Below are 24,782 nucleotides of genomic sequence, written 5' to 3'. Positions count from 1 at the left end.
TGTGCTGTGTGTGCGTGTTGTGTGTTGTTTGTGTGTGGTGCATGTGTGTTGTGTGTATTGTGTTGTATGTGTGTCTTGTGTGTTGTGTTCGTGTATGAGATGGTTCTTTGAGCATAACTCCTGCCAGTGCAGCTCCAGTTTCAGGGTCCCAGAGAGGCTGTGCCTTCTCAGAAGCTGAGGGAGACAAGGGCTCTCTGCTGGCAATGGTGTCCTGCCCTGGCTGTCCAGAGTGGCAGGCAGAGGTTTGGCCTCTTCCTGTGGTCATGGCCTCTTCAGACTAGAGCTGGAGCCCACGGGAGCAGAGTCGGAAGACCAGGTCCCTCTGCCTTGGCTCCCAGGCTGGCCACCTGCCCTTGCAGCCCCCCAAGGAGGGGGCGTGTCCCTCAGGGGCCCTGCCCGCATCGTGGGCCCAGCCTGCCAAGGTCTGGCCTGCTGCCCCTTTGACAAGCCTAGACTCGTCTAAACCCTAGCAGTGGATTCGGCTTAGGCTCCCACTGGGCCCTGCTGCGCCCAGAAGGCACCTGATTTACAGCAAGTGCTGAGAAGCAGCCCCGCCCTGGCCCTACATCTTCCAAGGCCGCTCCCCAAGGGAGCAGCTCTGCGACTTTCATTGCTGTGCATGTTTGTGTGCACATGTGTTTGTGCTTGCATATGTTTCTGTGTTTCTGTGTGATTGTGTCTGTGTGTTCGAGTGTGCATGTGCGTGTTTGTGTACGCATTTGTGTGCATGTGCACGTGTGTGTTTGTGTGTGTGCATATGTGTGTAGGCCCATGCCTGCTGCCTTCCAACAGCTCTGGGATGCTTTGGGCCCTTGGGTGGTGGTCCTCAGGACCCACTTCCCCTCTCCAGGCTGTGCCCCACTGGGACCTCAGGCCACAGAGCATGACAACCAATCCTGTTCTCACAGTACACTCAATCTGTCCCTAAGTTGAGGGGATCGTACTCAAGCAAAGATCGGCTGGAACTTGTCCTCTGCTCCCGTCTTTGCAGAGCACCCATCGGCCTTCCTATGCCACAGCCAGGGCCCTGCTCTCCAAGCCACTTGCAAGTGAATGTGGGGGGCTGGTAGCTTGCAGGGAGAAACTTCTGGGCACAAGTGATCCTCCCACCTCAGCCTCCTGAGTAGCTGGAACCACCGGCATGTGCCAAGATGCCTAGCTAGTTTTATAGTCTTTTTTTTCCTACAGATAGGGTCTCCCCATGGTGCCCAGGCTGCTCTTGGACTCCTGGCCTCCCAAAGTGCTGGGATGGGGATGACAGCCGTGAGCCACCATGTCTGGCCATTTTCTTTTTTAAGCCCAAATCAGTCTCACCTTGGCCAGTATTATCTGATAGCTTTCACCAACGTTGACGGTAGTGAGGCTGTGTGATTCATCTTTGAGGATGGAGTTTGCCTTCCACCATGATCTGGAAGCCCTTGCAGGCTGTGACGCTGTCCAACTCTGGTCAAGGCAGAGGGTGTGCTGCCTGCAGGGCGCCCCCTACCGTGCAGGCTGAGCATGCAGCCCACCGGACGCCTTCCTCTGCTCTGACCATCCAGATCACACATGTCCCATTGGCACCTCCACCCACACTGCATCCCTTTGCTGGGACATGCAGAGGACGGGTGTGATGAAGGCGCAGGGAATGAGAGGGAGACAGAGAGGAACGGAGGCGCAAGGCTGAGAGGGAGGCAGGAAGAGTGGACAGAGATTCGGGGGGCTGCATTGGACCCACTGAACACAGAGCCAGTGACCCGAGACCCATTCAGATGAATGGGCAGAAGCCCCGTCTTTCTACCTCTGCCAGGCCCTGGTGCTGGCTGCCCCTCCTTTCAGCCAGCGAGGGGACTTGCCCAAAGCCTTGACTCCTGGCTCCTGGCCAGTTCCCTTGCACTGCGCCTGCCCAGCTCAGCAGACGTTGCCAGGCCATGGAGCACATGGCCCAGAATAGTGCTATGATGCTGCTGGTGACATTCGATCACTGGGCCACCACACTTCGTGGCGCCTCCTGTCCCAAAAAGGAGAAACCTGGAGACACCAGTGCCCCAGTGCCAGCCCAGGCGTAAAGGCACAGTTATGTGTGAGGAGCACAGGGAAGCCCCAGGTCCTGCCAGTTGCTCTGAGGCCCTTCGTGCAGGGCTGAGGGAAAGGCACAGGTGGTAGCGTGCTCTGGGTACTGTCCCTCTCTAAGCTGCCCTTTCCAGGACCACCTGTGTTTCCAGCACGCAGGCTTGGCTCCCCTGGCACATGGTGTGACCTGCTGGGGTCTGGCTTGGGAGCCAAGGCCAGGCCAGTGCAAGTGGGCGCCCTCAGCACCCCTCCCTGGCTTCATGGGGCGCCTCCTTCTTGTCTCGCCCTCGGGTGTTGGTGTTGCCTCGCTGTGAGCCCCAGACTCCATGGAGTTGGGCAGGCAGGGCCGTGCTTAGATTGCCAGGCTCTAGCCTGGTGCCGGGCAGTTGGCGTGCTCTTGGCAAAGGCTCCACACAGAGAAGGCAGGTGCCATTCAGGCCTGGTTGGATTCTGGAGCCCCATCTTAGGACAGCTGGGGCCATAGATGTGTCTAGAAGGGAGGGGAAACTGACTAACCCCATCACCCAGGGCCTCCTTGTCTAGCCCAGACCTGAGGGTGATGGGGCCCCTCTTTTGAGGGCGAGGAACCCAAGGGCTGGAAGGGGCATGGAGAGGCCAGGCCGCCGCAGGAGCAGCGCATGGAGCCATATTGTGCAGTGTTTCTTTAATGGAAAGACAGCCACCGACCTCAGAAGCAGCCCCTCCTCATGCTGGAACAGAGGGCAAGGGGAGACCTGGCCATGGGGGGCGGGGGTTCCATGAAAACTGGTGTCTGGGACTCTGGCAGGATGTGGGGCCTCTCCTCTCTTGGGGGCAGAAGGGCCAGGACCTGACATGTCTAGGGCTCCCTGCTTGATGGTGTCATCTGCACGGAGTGTCGGGCCTCCACCTCCCAGCCTCCTCCAGGACTATACAGCTCTGGGGACAAGGCCTGGGCAGGGCAGGCTGGGGAGGCTGCTGTCCCCGAGCTTTTGTGGGCAGGGGCTAGATGCAGGCTGGTGAGACAGAAAGCAGACCCAGCTCAAGGCAGAAGGTCAGAGCGTGCAGAGTGAGAGGGACAGGCGAAGCCAGGTCCAGAGAGATGGAGAGGACAGGCCACCAAGCTCAGAAGCAAGAAAGGTCTGAGGAAGCACAAGACACATAGAGGGAGAGGGACAGGGAGAGAAAGTGAGAGGACAGAAGGGGGCACTGGTCCCAGGGTCAGTGGATTGGGGGGCGCTGGGGGGGACAGGCCATGGACTTGGAAGGGGAATGAGGGGAGCTGCGGGGTGGGAAGGGTTGAAAGGTTGGAAGCGGATGAGGAGGAGGAACAGAACGTGCGTGTCTGGCAGAGCCCACTGTCCCCATTCCTATGGACCCCCTCCCTTCTGCCGACCTGGGGACCGTTCTCCTAGGACTGGAGCCTTGGATACTTGGGTTTGGGAGTGGATGAGAAGGAAGCTTCATGGGGGGTCTCTGGGGGGGCTGGGGGGGAGAGCAAGGGCACCTCTGAGGCAAAGGAGGCGTGTGATGGGGGCCAGGCCTTGCGCCCACCTGCACTGTTGGGAGCCAGGGAGAGGCCGTGATGGGGCAGTGAGCTGGGGTCAGGGACCCAATGCAGGGGGCTGGGATGGATGCAGCTGGATCCGGGCTTGGCTTCCTGGCTCTGCCTCCCCATCAGGACGTCAGGCTGTGTTCCCCAGAGACCCCCACAGTCCCCGTGGTGGCTGCAGCTGCCTCTACTTTTTGTAGTTGCCAAACTGGATGGCAAGGCGGTCAGTGACGCAGCGGAAAGTGGCCGGCTGCACCTCCCAGTAGGGCACAGGATTGTTGAAGAGGCTGATGCCGTTGTAGTAGGCCCGCTTCACCCCGAAGCCCATGGGACAGAAGTCGTTGACGCCCACCTTGGTGATGTTGTTGGAGTGCAGATAGACCACCTGCAGGCAGAGGGGCCGGGTCACCATGGGCCGCCCACCCTCTGCGCGGAGCCTGCTGCCTCCAAGAGGAATCTCACTGTGACCTCTCCTCCCTGATTCGAGGGCCACACAGGAGACTCCCTGGTGTTGGGAGGAGCAAATCAAGGCATGGGTGCGTTCGTTGTGTGGGTGTCAGGCAGGATTCAGGCACTGGGTGGGGCAGGTAGAGGACACGGGATGGGCTGGGACGGGGCTGTGTGGTGGTGCAAGGTGCAGGAAAGTTGGCCTGACCCTCGGGGGAGCATCCTTACACTCCATGGGGCATGAGGGTAGAAAAAGCCCTTGGGGTGCCCTCCTCTTTCTTTCCATCCTCAGGGAAACTCGACCTGTAGCAGCCCCTGCAGCTCTCTGAGCCACTGTCTTGCCGTCTCAGGAAGGAGCAGAGGCGGGCAGACAGGCAAATCGCTTGCTGGGTTGGGCTGGGAACCCAGTGACATGACAATGGCCACTAGAGGGCGCACTCGACCCAGCATGGGCCCAGCCTGTGTAGTGCTGGCTCACAGCTGGTGCGGATTGGGGTGCTCCAAACACGTGTGGACGGAGCAGGGCTGGGCAAGACCAAGATCGCCCATCTGGGCTGGGGGCCTGACCATGGATGGAAGATCCCGATGGAACCCCAGGCAAGACCCTGCTCCCCCTCTTCAGCCCACTTCCTGCCCTGGGCCGTCGCGTCTTGGCACGGATCCGTGCAGCCCCAGGCCCACAGTTTCTTGACTCCCGGGACCCTGCCACATCTTTCTGGTGTCTGACCCACCTGGGGACCCTCAGGTGCAACACCTACCAGGCTGCCTTGCTTGGTATCCACCATGGAGGCCCTGCTCCCTGCCTCCTCAGCACTGGCTGTGAGCATCAGGGCCACTCCCTTGCAGATTTGCAGAAGCAGCCAGGAAGGTGCACCAGGGGGCCGAGGGACAGCACAGGGACATGCACGCCTCCCCGAGCGCAGCCTTAGGAAGCTTGCGGTGCACGCCCAGCTCTCACCTGCAGCAACTTGAGGTCCGGGAGCCCTGAGGGCACTCTGGACAGCTTGTTGTTGTCCAAGTGCAGCTCCCGGAGGGTGGGGAGGAAGCTCAGGCTGCCGTTCTCAATCATCCGGATCTGGTTGTGGCCCAGGCCCAGCCTGCGAGCAGAAGAATGACACAGACTGAGAGGCTGGAGAGCAGAACAGTGGGCTGGGTGTCAGGGCTGCAGAGCCCGGAGGTATTCTCGTGCCACCCTCAGGCGGTGCCCTGCTGGCCTCACCGGTACAGCTTGGAGTATCGGAGGAGGTCCTCCAGCTCGATGGCCTGGATTTTGTTGTGGTCCAGGTGGAGTTCGTTCAGGGTTTCTGGGAGGTCTGCCAGGAGAAGAGGGCACGGGGCTGAATGCAGATGCTGAGGGCAGGGTCCTTTGCTCTGCCCCAGGTGGTGGGAGGGGACTGCTGAGTCTTTCCCTGAGTATACCGGGCCAGACCAGAGTCCCCACCCTGGCCATCTGTGCCCTGGGGGGTGAGGCACGCAGGTGCGCAGCAAGGGTGGCCTTCCTACCTTTGGGGATGCCGGTCAGCTTGGCTTCTGAGATGCGCAGGTAGTTGAGCTTCAGGCCGTCAAAGGCTCCAGGTTCAAAGCCACTGTTCTCCAGTGGGTTCCCCCCCATCTCTAAGAGAGGGACCTTATCAGTCCAGGAGGCTGGCGGTCCACACACAGCCCCAGGGTCCTGTCATTTCCGGGCTCCTGTGATGGGCCCTCCTGACTGCCGGCTGCTCCCACCTCCCGAAAGCAGCTCCGTTCATTTACTGGGCTAATTACGAAAGGGAGGAATGCCAGAGACGAAGCCGGGGCTCCCCGAAGCCACCTGGGCCCTCTGGCCCCACATTCCCTTTAGCCACGGTGACCTCCTGCCTGGAGGATTTGCTAAGAAATCCATGGATATTCTTTTCACTGTTCTCAGCAGACTCTTCCTTGAACTGGGCTTCTAAAGCTGTTGCTTGGTCTCCCTTCCCCAGGCCCCAAGACAAGACTCTGGAATGTTCTGGGAGGCTCCTGGGCACCCCCATGGCAGGGCTGCACTCACCGATGCAGTTCATGTTCCGGAGCCCGCTGAACACGCCCTTGGGGACCTTGCGGATGCGGTTGTCGTGGATGCGGAGCTCCACCAGCGAGCTGGGCAGGTTGGGTGGGATCTCCACCAGGTGGTTCTTGGAGATGTACAGCTTCTGCAGCCTCCGCAGTGGGCTGAAGGCCTTCTCATGGATCTTGGAGATCTTGTTGTTCACCAGGACGAGAGCCTGAAGCAGGGCGGGCGGAGGAGGTGGAGGCGCTGACTCCCCGGCCCACCGCCCCATCTCCTGCGGGCCTGTGCCTCTCGAGTCTGGGCCTCGAGGAGGTCAGTCCCTGCTGGTGAGCAGAGTGCAGAGCAGGAGGCAGCACCAGCCCGGCCCTGAGCCCCGGCAGGGCCGCCACTGCCTTGCGTTCTCTCACGCTCACTGGCTACCATGGTGCTGGGAGGAACGAATGTGATGAAACGTTTTTAGCAGTGAAGGGAGCCGAGCTGACTGAGACAGTCCTACAGCTGTGGTCGCTCAAACCCATGCGAGTGAGCCGGAAGCCCAGAGCTCCCATCACGGCTGGCTCCAGGCTTCACCCTGAAGCCCACGGGTCCCTGAGCCCCTCTCATGCCCCACACGTCCACGCACGCGCACCCTTCCGGACCCCTGCCCCCCACTGTGGGCCTGCTTCTTCCTCCGGGCTCCTCTGGTGGGGTGCTTACGTAGAGGTGCTGGAGACCCTTGAAGTCATCCTTCCGGAGCTCGGAGATGTGGTTGCTCTGCAGGTCCAGCAGCGTGGTGTCAGGTGAGACCTCTTTGGGCACAGACTTCAGACCTAGGGAACCCACCACCATCACCAGCATGAACTTGGGGTCATCCAGCCCATTAGTCCCACTGGTAGGGAGGACAGGGGACACACACACAGAGCACCAACATACACACAGGGATGCCACCACAAATGGGCACAAGTTGCACAGCTCACAGCCAGATGGCTGGAGCCCTCCCACACACCATGCTCCCCCATCGCACAGGACCAGCATGTGCCCCCTCAGAAGCGGCTCTCAGGCACACCCCACTCCCCATCACCCAGGGACAAACCCAGGTCGGAGCACTGAACCACCCGCAGGTGGCAGTGGCAGCCGAAAGGGCACATGGCGCTGTAGGTGGGTGTGACGGAGTCTGGGTCCGGGAGGCCTGAGGTCGAGTCAGCGCCTGAAGCTTCCTCATCATTCATCATGAGTGGCCCATCATCCAGGGTAAAGTCCCAGAAGCCCCTCTGCTCAAAGGGCAGGGCCTGGCTCAGGGCCAGCAGAGACGCGAGGAGCCACAGAGGCTGCATGGCGGATGGGCCTGGGGGAAGAGGCAGGGCGATCCTCAGTGCCAGCACCCGCTCATCTTCCCCACAGCAGACCCTGGGGCGGGAGGCAGAGAGGTCAGAGTGTGGGCAGAGGGCTCCAGGCAGGAAGGGGGCACGTGCTGCTGGCCAGGATGGCGCCCCTTCCACTCTACTTCCCCCTCCCTATCCATGACAGGACTTGGCTTCATGGGGTGATGAAATGTCTCCCCATTAGCAAGTCTGCCAGCAGCCTGCTTTGGGGCGGGGGCATCCGTGAGGCTATGTGGAGGAGGTGAGGGGGAATCCTAGCCATTGGCCCCCACAGGCTTTGAATAATTCACTTTTGGGGACACCACTGTAGCCTCCTGCCTGGGCCAATCCTTCCTTTGAGTTCTGGGCTCAGGGCAGCGTGGATGAAGTTAGTTGAATTTGGCAACTGTGAGTTGCTTCTCACCTCCTGAGCTCCCTTCCACCCTGCCCACCTTTCTCAGAGCACCTCTAAGGCCAAGGCAGGGAGGCAGGCTGGAGACAGAGGGGACGTCCTTTGAGGCCACAGGGAAAGTTGGCTGAGGCAGCGCTGAGTGGAGGCCGCAGAGGTGGAGGGCATGGCGCCCCCCCGACACTGCCCTGGGCCTGGCTTCCTCCTCTGGACCCCGCCCCAGTGCTCCCACACACTGCCTTGGCCCAAACAGCCCTGGGGCTCCCAGATCTGCTCCCACTCTTCCTCCCTGCCCACAGCCTAACCCAGAGAGCCCCCCCCCCCAGGGGAGCAGGCCGCCGCCAGGGTGGCAGGGCAGGATCAGGCTTGCCTGAGGCCCCCCAGGCTGAGGTGGCGGCTGGGAGTAGAGGGGAAGCGGCCCAGCCCCCAGCACCCACCTCTGCTTGCCTCCTTCCCCTCATCAGACACAGTTCCCCATCCAGAGGCAGCTGGGAAGACACCCTACTGGAAGAGGCTGGAGGCCTGGCTCTCCTACCGCTCCATCTACCCTGACTCCCTGGCAAAGGCCCAGGTCTCCCCCTAGCCATCTGTTAAGTGGGAATAAACATGCCTGCCCTGCTCGCCTCCCAGCTGGACTGCCTGGGGTGGCCCTGGGTGCATCTGGAGATGGGGAGCCCACCTGGGCAGCAGGAGCCTCTGGCAGACCTGAAGCAGTCGCACCCCCAGGAGACCCTCACTTAGGACCAGTCCTGGCTGGGGCTCCGGCAGGGCGAAGTGAGCCCCCTGAGCCCAGCTGCTGATTGCAGGGCTTTACGGAGGCTGTGGGGAGGTGGGGACTCTGCCGCCTAGGCCAGAGCCTCTGAGCAGCCCTGCTCTGCCCAATGCCTCCCCAGCAGGCCCAGTTGACCTGGGGGCTGGGCTGGCTGCCAGGGGCTGCTGCTTTGGGGTCCTAGCAACCAGTGGACTGGGGGCCTGAGGCCACCTCAGGGCCAAGTTGGGTCTCAGCACAGTGCTGTGCCTCCGGTTCCATCAATCCCAGGAGTGGGTTGGGAAGGAGGCCCGTACTGTGCCCCGAGCAGCTTCTCCCAGATGCTCCAGGGAGCCTCTGCTGGTACACGTGCCCCTTGCATTGGCATTCCCCCGAGGGGCTGCCCATGCCCCCTCCTACACTTGTGGACAGAGGGACCTCTGACGAGGCCAGTGGAGTGGCTTTCCCGCAGCCAGCCCCAGAGCCCTCCTGAGCCCATACCCCGGGCCACACTGCAAAGTGGGAGTTGGAGCCCAAGTCTTCACTCAGCTTCCCCTTCACGTGGAGCTGGACTTTGTGCTGATCCCTGGGGTCACCAGGAAGCCCCTGCTGGGTGCAGCCTCCCTCATTCCTTTGAGCCTTGAGACCCCACGACTGTAGCCGCAGGCCAGCCCAGCAGAACCTAGGGGAGCCCCCTGGAGGGTCTTGGGCCCAAGTAGGGAGAAGACGCAGCCCTCGCCTACCTGGATGGCGTTTCCCTTCCTCCCGGGCAAGGCAGGGCACGACCTCTGGTGCCCGCTGCCACTGCGGGGCCCTCACCCAGTGCCGCTGGACACCCGGGGGCAGGAGGAGGAGGAGGAGAAGCAGTGGGAGAAAACGGGAAGGGCAGGAGGGAGGCAGGAGAGTAAGACGGAGAGGGGAGGGAAAAGATTGCCCCGCCCCTCCCTGCCTGATGCCCCTGCCAAAGCCAGTACCTCCCAGGAGGAGTGAGTCAGGGCTGGAACGCCCCGCCGGAGCCCTGGAAAGCTCCAGCATGGGCAGTCCACCTGGGCAGGTGGGGTTGGGGTGGCCCGACTGGGCCTAGGGGAGGCTGTGGGAAGGGCTGGGGAAGGCTGAGGGGACAGAGGGCTGTGTAACCATGGCTAGCCTAGAGCCCCGCAGGACCCATGCACTGGCCTGGAGGAGGACTCCCTGGGAGCTGGGGCTTCCCTGTATGCACTCCTGTTACGAAACTCACAGGCGCAGGGCAGGCCAGTTGTGGCAAGACTGGTCATCGGGGTCCCAGGTGGGTTCCCGGGACCAGCTATGGGGTGACAGGGACTCTGGAGGCAGCTGTCTGATATAGCAGGATGTCTGGGGGTCTCCAGGAGACTGAGCAAGGGGCGAGGGGAAGAGGTTCCCTCAGAGCAGGGAGGGAGGCTGAGGGCCAGGAGGCCCATACGCCCGGGCCCCGTGACAGAGGCAGAAGGACAAGGTTTGGCTGGTTTTCCGTGGCTCGTGGCTGTGCCCAAGCTGTGGGCAGGCTGGAGGGGTGGGGGCTGGGCAGGCTTCCCGGCACAACCCTCATTTCCCCTCAAAGAACTGGCATAAAACTGAGAGCTCTTCTGAAGAGGGGCAGGCAGAATGTCCGCGCCCACAGGAGGTGGCAAGGAGCCCGCGAAGCCGGAGGGAGCCAGGGACCCTGGGGGAAAGGCTCCCTGGAGCTGGCCGATGAGTCTCCCCATTTTATGGACACGAAAGCAGAGGCCAAGAGAGAGGCTCCAACTTCCCCAAGTCACTCAGCCTGACTTGGAACTCTGCTGTGGCGTCTCTAGGCCCTGAGCCCTCAGCTGTGCTCCTCAGCCACAGGGGCTCCAACCACACCTCTGGGCCTTCGAGAACCTGGGGTTGGGGATGACCGAGCCTGGGGGTGGCAGTTTGGGGGGTTCTGGAGATGGAGAGGCCCAGCTGTCTTCCCAAAGCCTGGCCCCTGCCTTCTTCCACCAACTCACACTGAGCCCCTCCTTCCTGCTAGAACATGCACACACACACGTAGGCACAAACACACACAGGCACACATCCACACTCATGCACACACCTATACACACACATACACACATGCACACACCTATACAAAACACATGTCCACACATCCACACACATCGACGTACATGCACACACCGACACACACAGACATGCACACACCTACACATACATGTACATCCACACTCATGCACACACCTAGACACACACATACACACATGCATACCTATGGATACACGTTCACATACACATATGTATATACATATATATACAGACACACATACATACATACAGGTACACACACACATACATACTAGTGCACACACCTATACACACATATGCACATGCACACACACATGCACACATGTACACATACACACATGTACAGACACGCACACACTTATACACACATGCATACACATGTTTATACACAGGAACAGATAAGCCGGCCCAGGAAGCAGGAATACCCCATAGTCAGACCCTGTGAGACCCACAGCAAGTCCCTCTGGGCCTCACCTCTCCACCACCACCGAGGCCTCTGGGCCTCAGTTTCCCTTCATCAGCCTCCCTGGGTGTGCTCTCAGGGACTTCAGGGAGGGCTTTAAGCCACATCAGAGTGTGCCCTGAGCTCCCTGGATGCTGTCTCTCAGGAGCAAAGGACAGGAGCGGCCATGGCACGAGCCCCAGGTCCGGCGACCGCAGGTGTGAGTGAGGGAGGAGGCTGGGCTTCCTGGAGCCCCTGCCACCGCCCAAATAGGGCCCTCCTTGTCTGCCCCTCGGAAAGCCAGCGCAACCCTCCACACCGGATCGCTCCAGGTCACAGCCAAACAAGATGCATTGGCAGTCTCTGAGAACATGGAGGGTCCATGCCAGGCATTCAGGCCAGGCCAAGTGCGGCGGGAGCAGGACTTGAGGTCTGGCAGACGCTGGATGCTGTCTCTGCAGCCTCAGCCCTGGGCGTCTGCCCCCCTGAGCAACCCAATCTGAACTCTGACACACGTGCCACCTTCCACGCAGCCCTGCAGGGTCCCTGGGACTGCGTCTTTCCTCCCTCCCCTCTGGCCGCCAAAGCCCTTCGGGCCCAGCTTCAACCAGCACTGCTGCTCTTCCAGGACCCAGCCCACCAGTCCCTCCCTGCCGATGGCTCTAGCCTGCACTTGGGCGTCAACTAGAGAGGGGATATGTGCCCTCCATGGCCTTGGCAAAGCCCGGGTGTGTGCGTTGGTCTGTGGGAGTGGCAGCCTGAGGGGCTGGGGTCTGGAGTGGGGAGGGTGGACCCTTTGCACCCAGCCACCTGCCAAGCCGCCGCCATCGACCCGGCACGCCCTTCAGGCAGCCACGTGTGGAGGTGCTGGGAAACCCCGGCTCATCTGCTGCCCAAATGCTTTCCACAGCTTTTTTGGCAGGGTCGGGGCAGGGGTGGAGTTCTCCCTTGATGCACCCAGCCACCTTGCCACCTCTCTGTGCCAGCCCTTTGCAGCTTGTGGCGCCCATGTCCAGGTCCAGCCTGTCTCACAGTCGGCAGGGTGTGCTCCTGGTCCTCTACACATCACACGGACTACTGCTGTCCCCTCCCACTCCCTAAAGAGATCCTTTACTTAGCCCCTGCCATCCCCCATTAACCATAAGAAGGAAGTGATGCTCTTACGATTCGATGAAGGGGTAAACTGAGGCTCAGGGAGTTGTTCCCCAAGGTCTTGCCCAAGGCAAGAGCTTCTGGCTGTGGGCAAGGACACGGACAGACAGACAGACACGGTGAGGAAACAGCAGGTCTGGGACTGCACACACTGTCTGTCCGTGTCCTTGCCCATGTCTGGACCCCCCCCCCGCCACTGCAGACAGTGCCACAGGACCCAGAGCTGACAGGTCTCACACTCTCAGGGGTGTGCAGAGTGCTTCCCTGCTCCCCTAGAAGCATGGCCCTTCTCTCCGGATACCACTGTCAGTAGCTCCTATGGTCCACAGACCCAGAAGCTCCTCTTCAGCCCTGGCACACACAGCAGGGCAGCCCCGGCCCAGCCCTCTCACCTGTCTGCTGGAATGTCTCCTGGAAAAGCCAAGATCTCCCCCAGGTGAGCACTTCAGGGCCCCAGGGGAGATATTCCCGGCCTGCCCCCCAGAGCCTGGGGCGCTGCCTCCCTCCCTCCCTGGTGCAGGCCCACTCTGCCACAACCCGCTCTCTGCCAGGGGCACAGGCTGGGCTGGGATTAGCCTCCTTCAGCCAGCCAGGGTGACCCACAGCCTACTTCGCTTCAGGCTCCCGGGGCTGCTGGGCTCCCATGGGTGTGCAGCCTCCAAGACTCTCGGGATGGCAGTCAAGGTGAAGCAGGGACTCAGACTTCCAGAGGACAGAAGCCTCACTGGCCTTCTGGACTTTCCCTGTCTTCAGGGACAGGGCTGCCCTCTAATCCTGTGGCCACCCAGAGGTCTGCCCACTATGCTCGCTTTGGCCCATTTGAACACCTCAGGGACCAGACAGGACTGGGATGTCCAGCAGCTTGTGGGGGTGGGGTGGGGGCAGAGGCAAGTTCAAGAGGCCACAGAGCCCGCTGCACCCTGGTCCTGCAGCTCATCCCAGGCCAGTGTTTCCGTGGACGGGAGCGTTTCATTCAAGAAGGCTGGCTAGAGCCCCAGGCCCCTAAGCCTCAGAGATGAGCCCCTCAGGAACGGCAGCACCTTCACCAGGCCTGCCAGGGAGCCAGGAGCTGGGCAGGTGGGAAGCTGGAAGGGGGAAGGGTTCTGCAGTCCTTGGAAGAGCCGAGGCTACTGGCCCCCTCCAGAGCCACCCCAGAAGCTGCTCTGACCCAGAGCCATGACAGGGTGGGGAAGAAAGCAAATGGAGGAGGGGCAGCTGGGGTGGTTCCCAGGAGCCTAGAGTCCCAGAGGGGGCTTCTGGCTGTGGGCTCCCAGTGGGGGAGGGGACCTGCCGGCCTGGAAGGGAACGTGGGGAAGGAGGAATGAATGAAGCACAGCCCCTACTACTCCCCCAGAGGAGATGGCCCAGGCCTTCCCTAGGGAACCCTGGGAAGCTGGTTCTTTCTGGAAGGCTGGAGAAGGGCCTGGCAGGACTGAGCCCTGTACGCTCCCCCCAGCATGAGTGCACCCCCTCTGCATACGCCTCTGCCACTGGTCCCTCTAAGACTTGCCAAAAGGGCTCTGTGAGTGACCAAGCTGTTGCCCCTGATCTCCCAGCCCAGCATCTGAGCAGAAGAGGACAGGAGCATTGGTCCCCTTAGGCCCTGGCCGGCAGGCTCAGGGTCAGCGCCGGCAGGGTCCTGGGTTGGGCTGCCTTCCAAGGGATCTGGTGCCCACCTAGCAGCCTACAGCCCTTGGCAGGGTGCCTGGGAGGGCCACCATCACCCCCAGCCCCTCAGTATGAGCAAGACCCCCGGCTGGCGCCAGCATTCCCACCCACCCGTGGGGTTCCCAGGACTGGCAGCGGCTCAGTGGCGGGCCTGGACACTAGAGGGAGCAACTTGGAGCAGGGACCAAGCTCTCCAGAACACAGATGAGTGACAGGCGGTCGTGGTGGGTAGGGGAAGACCTTTTCAACCATGAGGGGTGTTGGGGGGTGAGCAAGGCAGGGGAGGGGCCCTGGCAGGTGGGGCACCAGGGACTCCGGGGCTTGGGCTGGGCCTAGGGGTGGGGCGTGTGCTGGGGATTCTGTGGGCTGAGGACACGTGACTCCCAGACAGGCTGGGTATGGTGGGGGGTGGACCTGGGAAGCACAGGAGACGGCAGAAGGGGAGGTCCCAATCCCACTTCTATGCAGGGTGGCAAGGACTCAGAAGCCCTCGCAAAAGGCTCTGGGTATGAACCGTCAAGTGTGGACTCATTACAAACCACTCCTCTGGGGACTTGGTGCTGTCACTGGAAGGGACACTCTATAGCCTTGTTTGAATGACTGGAATGTTGCTAAGACAGGAAGCTCATTCTTGCCTTGGAAACATCCCCTTTCCTTTCCCAGACTCCCTGTCTATGCAGTGGCAGGGCTAATACCCACTGCCATCTGGGTCCTTGGAACTTGAAGGTGGGCCAGGGAGGCCGGGGCTGCCACCCACAGCTGGCTAGCTTGCCATGGGAGCCCTCTCTGCTTCCTGGCTCAGAGCCTGCTCCCACCACCCAGTCCTGGTAGCTTGGAGGCAGCCCTACGTCTTCAATACACCCCCATGGTCTTGCCCTCAAATGCTCGCCCACGATGGCCTACAGTGGCCATACATGGACACACTCCACCCCAAGGCACCCCTGCTCACACACCAGCTCTCCTGGGGTGCGGCTGGCACAGGCGCCTGAACGTTTCCGGGAGGCGCTCACCTGCACTCCTGGACGCAGGCCCCTGGGAACCTTTCTGGCACAGGGGGAGGGCCTGAGCCTCTCCAGCTTGTCCCAATTCCAGCTACTTGCTATAGGGCACACAGCTGGCAGGCCAGGGAGGGGCAAAGGTACAGAGACAGGAGCCCCTGAGGATGGGACCTGAGCTTGCCTGCCAAGACACACCACTGGAGATTCCTGTGGCCTGCGCCTGCTGACCCGGGTGCCCCTGCTCTGCTCAGCACAGGCACCCAGCCCCACACAAGGAGCAGTGAGGAGGCACTTTACTCCCTGGGCCTTCCAGGGCACTCTCTTGCTTCCTCTCCTGGGTCCCTTGGCAGGTCTGCCCTGGGGAACATGGCACAGTTGCGTGATTTTCTCTCCTTCCCCTCCCCGCCCATTCTGAGTCCAAGGCGGTCCTGCAGACAGACAGAGCTGAGCCACCCAGGCAGCCCCAGCCGGGGCGCTTGTAGCCAGGGCTCCCAGGACCCACACTTCTCACAGAGGAAGTAGAGGCAGGGCAGTAGCCTGGGGGTGAGTGAGGAATGTCTGGGCAGGGTGCCTGGGAAACCAAGTCTCTCAGCCCAGGCCAAGGACTGGCCTTGGGCAGCGTGGTGGAGGACTGCTCCTGGGTGCTGAGCTCAGTGAGTGCTGGGTGGTCCCCGACCTGACCCAACCTGGGCCAGGTGCCAAGTCCTGGAGCAAGGAGGCACCTGGCAGAGGACGGCTGAGGCAGTGGAGTATGCGCTTGGGACTAGCAACGATGGGAAAGGGCCCGTGGCAAAGCTGCGGTGCCAATCACCCAGCCATGCTCTAGGGTGGCAGCCAAGAAGAGGGACCCCGAGGGGGAGACAAAGAGACAAGAGCTGGGTGAAGCAGAGCAAGGTCAGAAGGGAGAAGGAGAGGCAGGGGTGAGGGAGGGGTGCCTGGAAGGCGGCAAGAGGAGGCAGAGTCTGGCAGGGACCGAGGGGGCCACAGGGTGGCGGTGACGGGGCACGGACCAGCAGCCAGCAGCGAGTGCTGGGGAAATCTGTGGATACCCTCAGGGCCCTGGGGGCTGCAGGACCAGGGCTTGGGACAGCAGAAGCAGGAGGGCCAGAGGCATCTCTGGGTTGTGAGGAGGCAGCTTGAGGCCAGCGAGGGAACAGTGCAGACAGCGCAGGGCGGGAGCGGGGCTGGCTCAGGAGCCCTACCTGGAGAGGGGAGGCGCCAGGCGCAGGCTGGCTAGTTGGCAGGCTGGGGTGGTGGGTCTGTCTGTCCTGTCTGTTCGGCGGACGGAAGGCAGCTGCTCACTCCTGGGCAGTTTGTGGAGAGAGGGAGACAGAGGCGGAGGGAGGGAGGCTAAAGGCTGGGCAGGCGGGCCGTTGGGGAGGGGACAGCAGGGAGAGGGCGGGGAGGGAAGAAAGAAGGGAGGGGGCTGGTGGGGCGGAGAGGGCGGGCAGTTGGGAGGGGGCAGGCTTACCGGCCCCCCTGGCAGCTTCAAAGGGAGCAATTTTCTTGTAGACTGCTGGGCTAGCTGAGCCCCCGCCCCCCTGCCCCCACCCCCGCCACACACCCCCCCTTCCCTCCGCCCCTGTCTGGGGCAGACAGCAGAGGAAAGGACACAGTCTCATTCCCTCAGACAAGGACCCTTGGAGTCTCTGGGCAGGCACTGCCTCAGAGTGTCAAACTTTCCACTGCCCAGATGGGGACACTGAGGTGCTGGCTGCCATCTCTCCAGGCGGAGGAAAGAGATGGAAGGAAGACGAAGGGGAGGCGGCTTTGGGCTGCTAGGCCTGGGAGTGGCCCTGGAATTTGGTCCTAAGCTTGCGGGGAACCTGCTTCGGCCTAAGCAAGGAGGTGGTTTCTCGGGATCAGAGAGGGAGCTGCTGTGGACTTCACGTATGCTCCTGGGCACCCTGAGCCCTCCCTTCCACCCCAGCCTTTCTTCCCTTGAAAAGAGGGCCCGTCCATCTGGTGGTGGCAGGACAGGGCAGGGGCCTCGCCCACTGGCTTGCCCTGAGCTGATTCAGAGATGAAAGATCCAGCGAGTCAGCCTTCTTGCTCAGTTCCTGCAGGTCCCCTCGGACATCAGAACTGCTCTGTGGGTGGCCACTTCCTCTGGGCTCAACCCTCTGCTCGTCACTGCCGGGGGTGACCAGGTTACCCCGCCAAGCCTCGGCCACTTCCTGAGGGCCCAAGTGAGTCCAGCTCCTCCTGTGTCTACAGCCTGGGTCCTTAGCACGATGCTGCCCCCCTGTCCCGTAGTGTCCCCTTCTTCCCTCAGCAAGAGCAGCTCCTGAGACACAGGGTGAGGGTTTAGATGGAGTGGGAAACTGAGATCCACAATAGAATTGAGAGCAAAAGCTTGAAGGGGCAGAGAGGGAGAGAGGTGGCTAGAGAGGATAGGACAGTGGCGAAGGCTCAGGGTCTTCACCTGCCTGGCAGTGCCATCTGGAAGGCCCCAGGCCAGGGCGGATGCTCCCAGGATGGCCCTACCTGGGAGCATGGCAGGGCACAGACCCCTCCCATGTCCCAGAGGCAGCTCAGGGCCTGGCCAGGATCCGGGACACAAGGTGGCTTGGCCTGCTTGCAAGAAGCTTCTAGGCTGGGCCAGGGAGAAGGGAGACATGGGAAACCAGGGACTAGGCTGGGAACCCCGCTTTCCTCTTGATTTCGTGATTGGTATGAGGACATTGGAGACCATGTGTGCCCCTTCCAGACAAAGGGGGTGGCTTGTCTTTTGGCAGGTTTGTGTGTTTTACCTTTTGCTGTAAACATGCGGACATACCTGGCAGGAGAAAGAATGCTATCATGGTATTGTGAGCGCCATGCAGCCTTGCCCAGCCTCAGTGTCGGACTCACGGCTGCCTGGTCTCATCATTGTCCCACCCTCTTTCCATCCCCCACTGGATTTGGACCCAGATGCCAACTCATTCATGGAGAAACCCATCAGTAGAGACCAGGCCTGACTAGCAGTCTGGGTGGAGAGAGAAGCATCTGGAAGCATTCCGCTCAGTGACAGCAGCCAGTGGCAAAAGGCCACAGACCCTCCGGTTCCATTCATTTGAAATGTTCACAATAGGCTCATCTGTGGGGACAAGGGGGTAGCTAAAAGTATGCGTTTTCCTTTCGAAGTGATGAGAATGCTCTCCAATTGACTGTGTGATGCTTACACAATTCTGTGACTAGACCAAATAATAACCCTTGCCTGGTACGTGTTCAGTGGGCAAATCCTGTGGTAAAGCTGTTTCAGAGGAAAGGAGAAACTCACTCGAGGCATTCATGCTGCCCAAGGTGCTAGTACCCAGTCCCTTCCTGCACTGCTCCGCAGTGAGAACCCAGGAGCTGTCACTCAGGGCCCCTCCATCCAGGAGGCCCAGTGGCAGTGACACAGCTCTGAATACCGTGGGGACACAGGCCCATCTACAGTGCCAGAGGCTTGGGAGGGCTACCTGGAGGAGGTGACCTGGGGCAAACCAGTAGGGAAGAGGGATGTAGCCGGTGGAAGGAAGAGCCCAGGTTTGGGGGCTGTGGGGAGACGCAGGTCTCAGCCAGGCAGGTTCCTGGAGGGGGCTTGGAAGTGGCTGTGAGGTGACACCCTGCTTGGGGAGACACATTATGCATGCACCTTGCAACTCTTACCCGAAGTTGGGGGCTGCTTCTGGGGGAATACTCGTGTAAATACGGTCCTTGTGCTTGGAAGGTTCTTGTGTCTGTGGTTTGCAGTCTGCAATAAGCCATGACTGCACGCCCGGCCCAGGACCCACTGAGTCACTCGGCCTGGCCCTCTAATTTGGGGGCCACTCCCAGACCAGCCAGGCAGTACCTCTGTCCTAGGGCCGTCCCCTTCTGCGCCCCCTTCCGCTCCCCTATCCTCAGGCCTGGGCTCTCTCTGCAGCACAGAAACAACCTTCCTTCCTGCCTTGCTGGCCAGCAGAATGGGCAGGCGGGCGGGCAGCCTTCTGCCCTTCTGGCCTCTCAGGGCTGGGAGGAGGCAGGGGGAGACAGAGGAAGCAGGGGGAGGGCAGGCATGGGGGTTGCAAGGCAGGAAGGAAGAGCAGGCATTTCCTGAGGCCCCCAGGGCTCCTGGGGAGGAGGCAGACACACCAGCGCAGGAGGTGGGGGAAGCAGAACCTGGCCCCTTCCAGCACGGCCTGTATGTGACCCTAGCTGGGATGCTTCTCCCAAAAGGCTGTAGAGGGTGGGGAGGTCCTGCTGGCACCAGCCTTACCTTGCCTCTCAGCCCCGGGGAGCCGTCCTCCTGCCAGATGGAGCCGAGAGCTCAGTCCTCTCCACCCGACAAGGAGCCTGAGCCCTCAGCTGCGTGAGGAGGGCAGCCCTGGGCAGGCTGCTCAGGCTTCTGGGGAAAGCTGCCCTGCCCCGGCAGCTGCCCCTGCCTGGGAGCCCCAGGCCACACTGTGGTGAGCCTGCCTCTCATCTAGCCCTCGTCAGGCAGCTGCCACCCCAGCCTGCCTGGGGCACAGCCCAGGACAAGTGCTGGAAGGTAGCAGGTGGGGAGGCAGCCATGGGCAGGAAGGGCGGGACCAGGGCACATATGAGGGAGGGAGAGGGCCACAGAGGCAGGGGCTGAGAGGAGGGAGGCAGGGCACAGGGATCTAAGGCAGCTGCCATCTCCTTGGCCGTGTGGGGAAGAAGACCTGGAGTCAGCTGCAGCCCGCCCCCCACAGCTGGCCTGCAGCTGTCGGTGCCCTGTCTTCAAAGCTACAGCAGGGAGGCCCAGGAGAGCAGAAGGGTCAGGGGGCCCAGAGGGCAGGCTGTGGGCGTGAAATGCTGGCGGGTAGTGTGAGACCTGGAGGGCAGAGCCTGGGCACCTGGGAGGTGGTCTCTTATGCAGAGATTCCCTTGCTCGCCCTGTGATTCTCCAGGGTCTGGAAACTAGAACTGGGCCCTAGGCTCTCTCTGCCTGGCTCCCTGTGTCCGGCAGGCCCTCGCACTCAAACCCCTCTGCCTGGACATAACTCCCCGTGACTACCCCCATCCATCCTGATGGTGTGAACAGAAGGGCCCATGCCTGTCTTGGGGATGGGACAAAGAGACAGAGGGAGAGCCGAGAGAGCTGGGACAGAGAGCCGCAGTAGGGGAGGCAGACAGGCAGCATCCCGATCCCCTGGACCATCAGCCTCAAGAAGCAAGGAGGTGACAAGTGCCATGCGCCCATACAAGACTGGGGCAGGGAGGGCTTCTATGGGAGGAGACAGTGTCCTAAGGCCACCTCTCAGTCACTTGGGGAGTAGCTCTTGCAGAGCCTCAGCCTCCAGGACAAATTTCCAGCCAGGGACCTGTCACACATCCAGGTTACCTCTTGAGCAACTGACCCTGCCCATAGGGGACGGAGTTTACACCCTTGAGTGGCCCTCACTCCCGCCTGCGGGCTTTGCCCATTCCCAATGTCCACACCCTCGGGGCAGACACCAGAGTGTAGCCACACCGCCACTCAAGAGTGTCTGGATGACTTGCAGCCCCGAAGCAGCATGAAGCTTTTGCTCAGCGGGGACCTCTGGGTGCAGGAGGCTTGCACCAACATGCCTCGGGGCGGCCAAGCTGGTGCCGAGCGGGCCGCGCCTCCACTATCTGGAAGCTTCCCAGTGCTGGATGGCCGAGGTGTGGCTGCTGAAAGCTGGCACTCTCCATGCCAGGAGCTTTTTTTGACCTTCCCCCGAGGACATAATCACACAGCATCTCTTCTCTCGGGGCCACCAGGGCTGTAATTTCAGGGCCGGCACGGGGGCTCGGGGGAGGCCCAGCCTGCGTCTAGCTATCTTTAGAGAGGCATGGCCTGGGGCGTGGCCAGAGGACAGAAGGTGGGTTGCCTTGGAAGCCAAAGCCTGTGAGCCAGAGGCCAGGGGCACCCTAGAACCCCTGTGGTCTTCCCTCAGGGAGGCCAGAACCCAGGAGTAGCACTGGGAGGCTCCAGTGGAAGTGGGGAGGGGCTGGGCCTGTGCTGAGCCCTGACTTCAGCTTGGGGCGATCTTTGGCCCAGATGCTCAAAGATGGGGCGGGACAGCACCTGGACTGAGGGCCACACAGCCCAGCGTCTCCCAGACTGTCCCTGTGTGACCGCCATAGTGGCAGCTACTATGGGGGCAGGGGTGGGGGTTGGCACCATGGCAAGATGCTTGCGAATGGGGGTGTTAGGCCGGAGGGAGGTCTGGGAACCGACTGTGCGGAAGGTGGGGTGTGGGCATGTGGGGGTCCAGCGAGGGTCATTTGGAGAAGAATTTGGAGGCTGATGGGCAGTTTCCTGGGACTGCAGCTGGGAGAAGTGGAGCAGAGGCGCAAGGTCCCAGCCAGGTCCCAGGCTGGAGACACAGGCCCAGCCCCAGCCCCAGGGAGGGGTGGCTCCCCACCCCCATTCTCTACCCCTCTGACTTGTGAGCTGTCACCACTGTCCTTACCCTCAGTCTCACCCCATCACTTCAATGTCCCCATCTCGATCTGGGGACCGATGAGCACCTCCCTTCTTGCTACCTGACCCCCAGTCACACCTACCCTGTCGTCATCACTGTTGCCGTTGTCACTGCACTGTCCCCTCAGATGCCCAGCACTTTGGGGTCACCAACTGAGCTGCACCTACTGCTGTACCCTCGGATGGAGCCAGTGGCACCCCAAAGAGGTGCACAGTAGCCACAGGCGGAGGTGGGAGTGAGTGGGTGCCAGAGGGTGGCCCACGCTGAAGCAAGGGCAGGTGCAGAGCCACCGCTGGACTCATCCTGTAGCAGGCACCGCTGGGCTGCCCGTGCTTTCGGGCTGGGCTCTGTCTAGAGATTCCGTCCCAGTGCCAACTAGACTCTGACCCGCGCTCCCACAGCCCCAAGGACGGAAGCCCCCAGCCATGAGCTCCTGGCCCTCTGGGGAATCCCCTGGGCTGAAAACAGTCCCCCTTGTCCCAGTCATGAGGGGACATAAAGGCCGAGACACTTTGCCCCATCTCAGAGTGCAGGTTGGCTGAGGCCTGGCCGGGCCTATAGGGTGGGCTGCAGCCCAGCTTCTCCCTTGGCCAGGTGCGACCCCAAGAGCCCGAAGGTACATGTCCCCAACACAAGTCCCTTGCCTCCCCAGTTGGGAAGGTCGCAAGAAGATTAGCCTGGCCGACTCTGAGAAGTGGAATAACCACCTGTCCCTGCACTCCTGCAGCCGAGGGCCCCTCCTCCTCCTCCCCTCTGGCCTCATCTGTTGGGATGTCGGGGCTCACTCAGCCTACTGTTCCTCTGCCTCCGGGCCTGACCTCTGGGACTGCGAGAAGGTGGGGACTGCACGGTGACCCGAGCCAGAGGCACAGGGGCTGGGGAGGCCAGGAGGGGAGGAGGATTGTGAGACCGCCTTGAGGGCTGCTGACCTGTGACCCAGCCCAAACAGGAAGTGCCATATCTGTGGGGCCAGCTGGAGGAGAAGGAATGCCGGGATGAGTCCAAAGAAAACAGCTCGCAGCTTCCCAGGCCTCTCTTCCCCACCACAGTCTGGCGCTTTCTCCACTGAGAACTCAGGGGTGGGGGGAATCGGTGATGGAATGGGACCAAGGCGAGATTCAGTTCCCAGGCCTAGGTCCTAGGCAGAGCTGGTGGTGGGGCAAGGTCCCCTCTGCTCCACCCATATCCAGCAGCCCGGAGGCAGAGGGGAAGGAGAGGGGCGGCCCTGCCAGGGTGGAGGAGGGCTGGGAAATAGGAAGGCCATGCCCAGATTGAGATGGGGGTGCCGAGGTGATGGGGGGGATAGCAAGGGCTGGAGGACCATGCTGGAGGCTCACGAGTCAGAGGGGGAGAGATGGGGACAGGGGCCACACGCTCCTTGGGGCTGGGCTGTGTCTCTGGTGGGACCGCACACCTCTGCCGGGCCCCCTCCTGCGGCGTCGTCCACGCCTGTTGCCTGGCTGTCTCTGTGAGCCCCACCCAAGGGCAGTGGCTGTCGTGCTCCCTACTGGTTGTGACCCCCTTGTCCCTATCCCTTCCCGGCAGAGGGGCCGGTGGCCTGGAGAGCTGTGGAAGCTATCCCAGAAACCCCATCCGGTTCCCAGGGGCCCCCTCGCTCGGGCAGGCCAACGGGGCAATGGCCTCAGTGGCTTTCAAGGGCTCCACAGACCCAGTGTGTCTGCCAGCATAGCTGTCTCAGGGCTTGGCAGAGCTGAACTGTCACTTCCCAGGGGTTTCTGGCACATGAGGTCGCTCAGGCCGACAGCAACTCTGGCCGGGGTGGTCCCTGCCAGGTGCTCAGGGTGGGGCTTGGCTTTGCACAGACCTCGTGCTCACTCCCACCATTCCCTGTGCCAGGTCAGTTAGGGGCACAGCCTGGTGTCACAGTGAGCCAGCCATCCATCCCCGGGCAAGTTACTCATCTGTGAGCTGGGGGTGGGGCCCTGGGGACCTGTCCTGCAGGTGGGCGTGCATGTTGGGGGCTGGGATGAGGGTTCTGGGACCAGGAATTGGGGGAGTGTCAAGGGAGAGGCAAAGGGGCTTCTGGAGAGGACCACTGTGCAGCGTCCCCAGCCCCTGGCCTCAGGCCTCAGTACAAGTGTGGGTGGCTCTAGGACAGGGACGCTTCTTATATGACAGGGTCAGGTGCAGATGCTGCCCCAAGCAGAGGAGGGGAGCCTGGCCCCTTGATGGCCTGGGGTGGAGCAAGGGTGGGGGTGGGGCGGCTCTCAGATAAGCTTCTGAGTCCCTTTGCCGACAGTCTCAGGAGCAGCTCAGGAACTGCCTGGACCTGGGAGAGCCAGCACATGCTGCGTAGCTCCTGGAGGGAGGAGGCTGGCTTGCGAGCTTCCCTGAGCTGCATTTATTATGTTCAAGTACAAACCCATGCCAGCTTTCGCCCTGGACCATTTGCTAAGCGGAGGGGCCTCATCGGTCCGTGGGAATTGGGTGTGCTAGAAGCAGTGGGGTCTTCTAGACCTTTCTCCAGTGATGTGAAGGCCAAGCACAGCTCGTCCTGCCCCTCCATGCTCTTGAGAAGCAGAGTGTGTGCTGGAGGAAGGTGGCGGGTGGAGCTAGGAGCCCTCCCCCTCCCCAGGCTGGGGCTGGAGGACCACGCCTGATAGGCCCGAATGCAGAAGGCGGTGGGTGGGATTCGGTGCCGGGCAGTGAGGTTGTTCTCCAGGTGTGTGGAGGTGAGTTTGGAGTCCTGGGCCACACGAGTGTCACAAATGCAATTCAGGGGCACTTGTCTGCAAGGGAGGGGCGGGGCAGAGCAGGGGAGAGAAGACCCCGGAAAGAAGGGGTAACATCATTCAAGAAGAGGCAGACAGAGATCCCTGTCCTGAGAGGAGCGGTAAGACCGAGCCACCGCATCAGAACCGCACAGGAGGGGCGGCAGGCTTCTGAGATTGTGGCGGCCTCCTGACCCTCCCAACTTGAGGCGCAGTGCCAGGTCCCCCCCCCAGCCCTTGTTGCTCTGGGCTGGAGCCCTGCCAGCATCCGGCCACTGCCTGCCCTTGGCTTTCCAGGCCCGCCAGCCACTGGGCACAGCCTCCATCATGGCCACCAAGGTGGGCGGATGGCTGGATTGCGGGAGGGTGGATGAGCCTCAACTCCTGCCCTCGGCCTCTCCAGCCTGTGGGTAAAGAGCCTAAAAGCCAGCCTGTCCTAGTACAGCGGGAAAGCAGGGCCTCCTGGCCTCAGGTACCTCTTTCTCTGTGTGCTGGCAGGGGCGTGGGGGTGGGGATGGCCACAGGTGCAGTGGGGAGGCTACCTGATCCTGCCGTGGTTCAGGCCCAGCACCTGTAATCCCTTGAGGCCCAGGAGGCCGCGCAGGATGGCCTGCAGCTGGTTGTCATCCCGCAGCAGCTCCGCCAGCGGGGCGAGCGGGTCCAGGAAGGACATGCTGTGGATGCCGTCTGCCTGCAGCAACCGCTGGGACAGGTGCAGGAGCTCCAGGCCTGGCTTCATGTGTGCGATGCA

General features: G+C 61.8%; 1 protein-coding gene across 3 annotated transcripts; it reads right to left on the bottom strand.

The window, feature by feature from the left end:
* Nucleotides 1-2,697: 2,697 nt before the first annotated feature.
* On the bottom strand, nucleotides 2,698-16,374 carry BGN (biglycan). 3 transcript variants are annotated; one of them, XM_032265196.1, is made up of 8 exons: nucleotides 16,083-16,374; nucleotides 7,132-7,383; nucleotides 6,756-6,868; nucleotides 6,060-6,273; nucleotides 5,534-5,644; nucleotides 5,250-5,343; nucleotides 4,989-5,127; nucleotides 2,698-3,968 (listed from the first exon to the last, which is right to left on the bottom strand). In XM_032265196.1, exons 2-8 carry the CDS (start codon nucleotides 7,370-7,372, stop codon nucleotides 3,771-3,773), a joined length of 1,110 nt encoding a protein of 369 aa, XP_032121087.1. In that variant the 5' UTR covers nucleotides 7,373-7,383; nucleotides 16,083-16,374; the 3' UTR covers nucleotides 2,698-3,770. The 3 variants fall into 3 exon arrangements, with proteins under 3 accessions (XP_032121087.1, XP_032121088.1, XP_032121086.1); XM_032265197.1 differs by lacking the exon at nucleotides 16,083-16,374 and adding an exon at nucleotides 11,095-11,194; XM_032265195.1 differs by lacking the exon at nucleotides 16,083-16,374 and adding an exon at nucleotides 9,300-9,539.
* Nucleotides 16,375-24,782: the final 8,408 nt, after the last annotated feature.

The sequence above is a fragment of the Sapajus apella genome, unplaced genomic scaffold (genome assembly GCF_009761245.1).
Source record: "Sapajus apella isolate SASKATOON/1434 unplaced genomic scaffold, GSC_monkey_1.0 scaffold149, whole genome shotgun sequence".
Taxonomy (NCBI): domain Eukaryota; kingdom Metazoa; phylum Chordata; class Mammalia; order Primates; family Cebidae; genus Sapajus; species Sapajus apella.
This window is presented reverse-complemented; position numbering and strand designations above follow the sequence as displayed.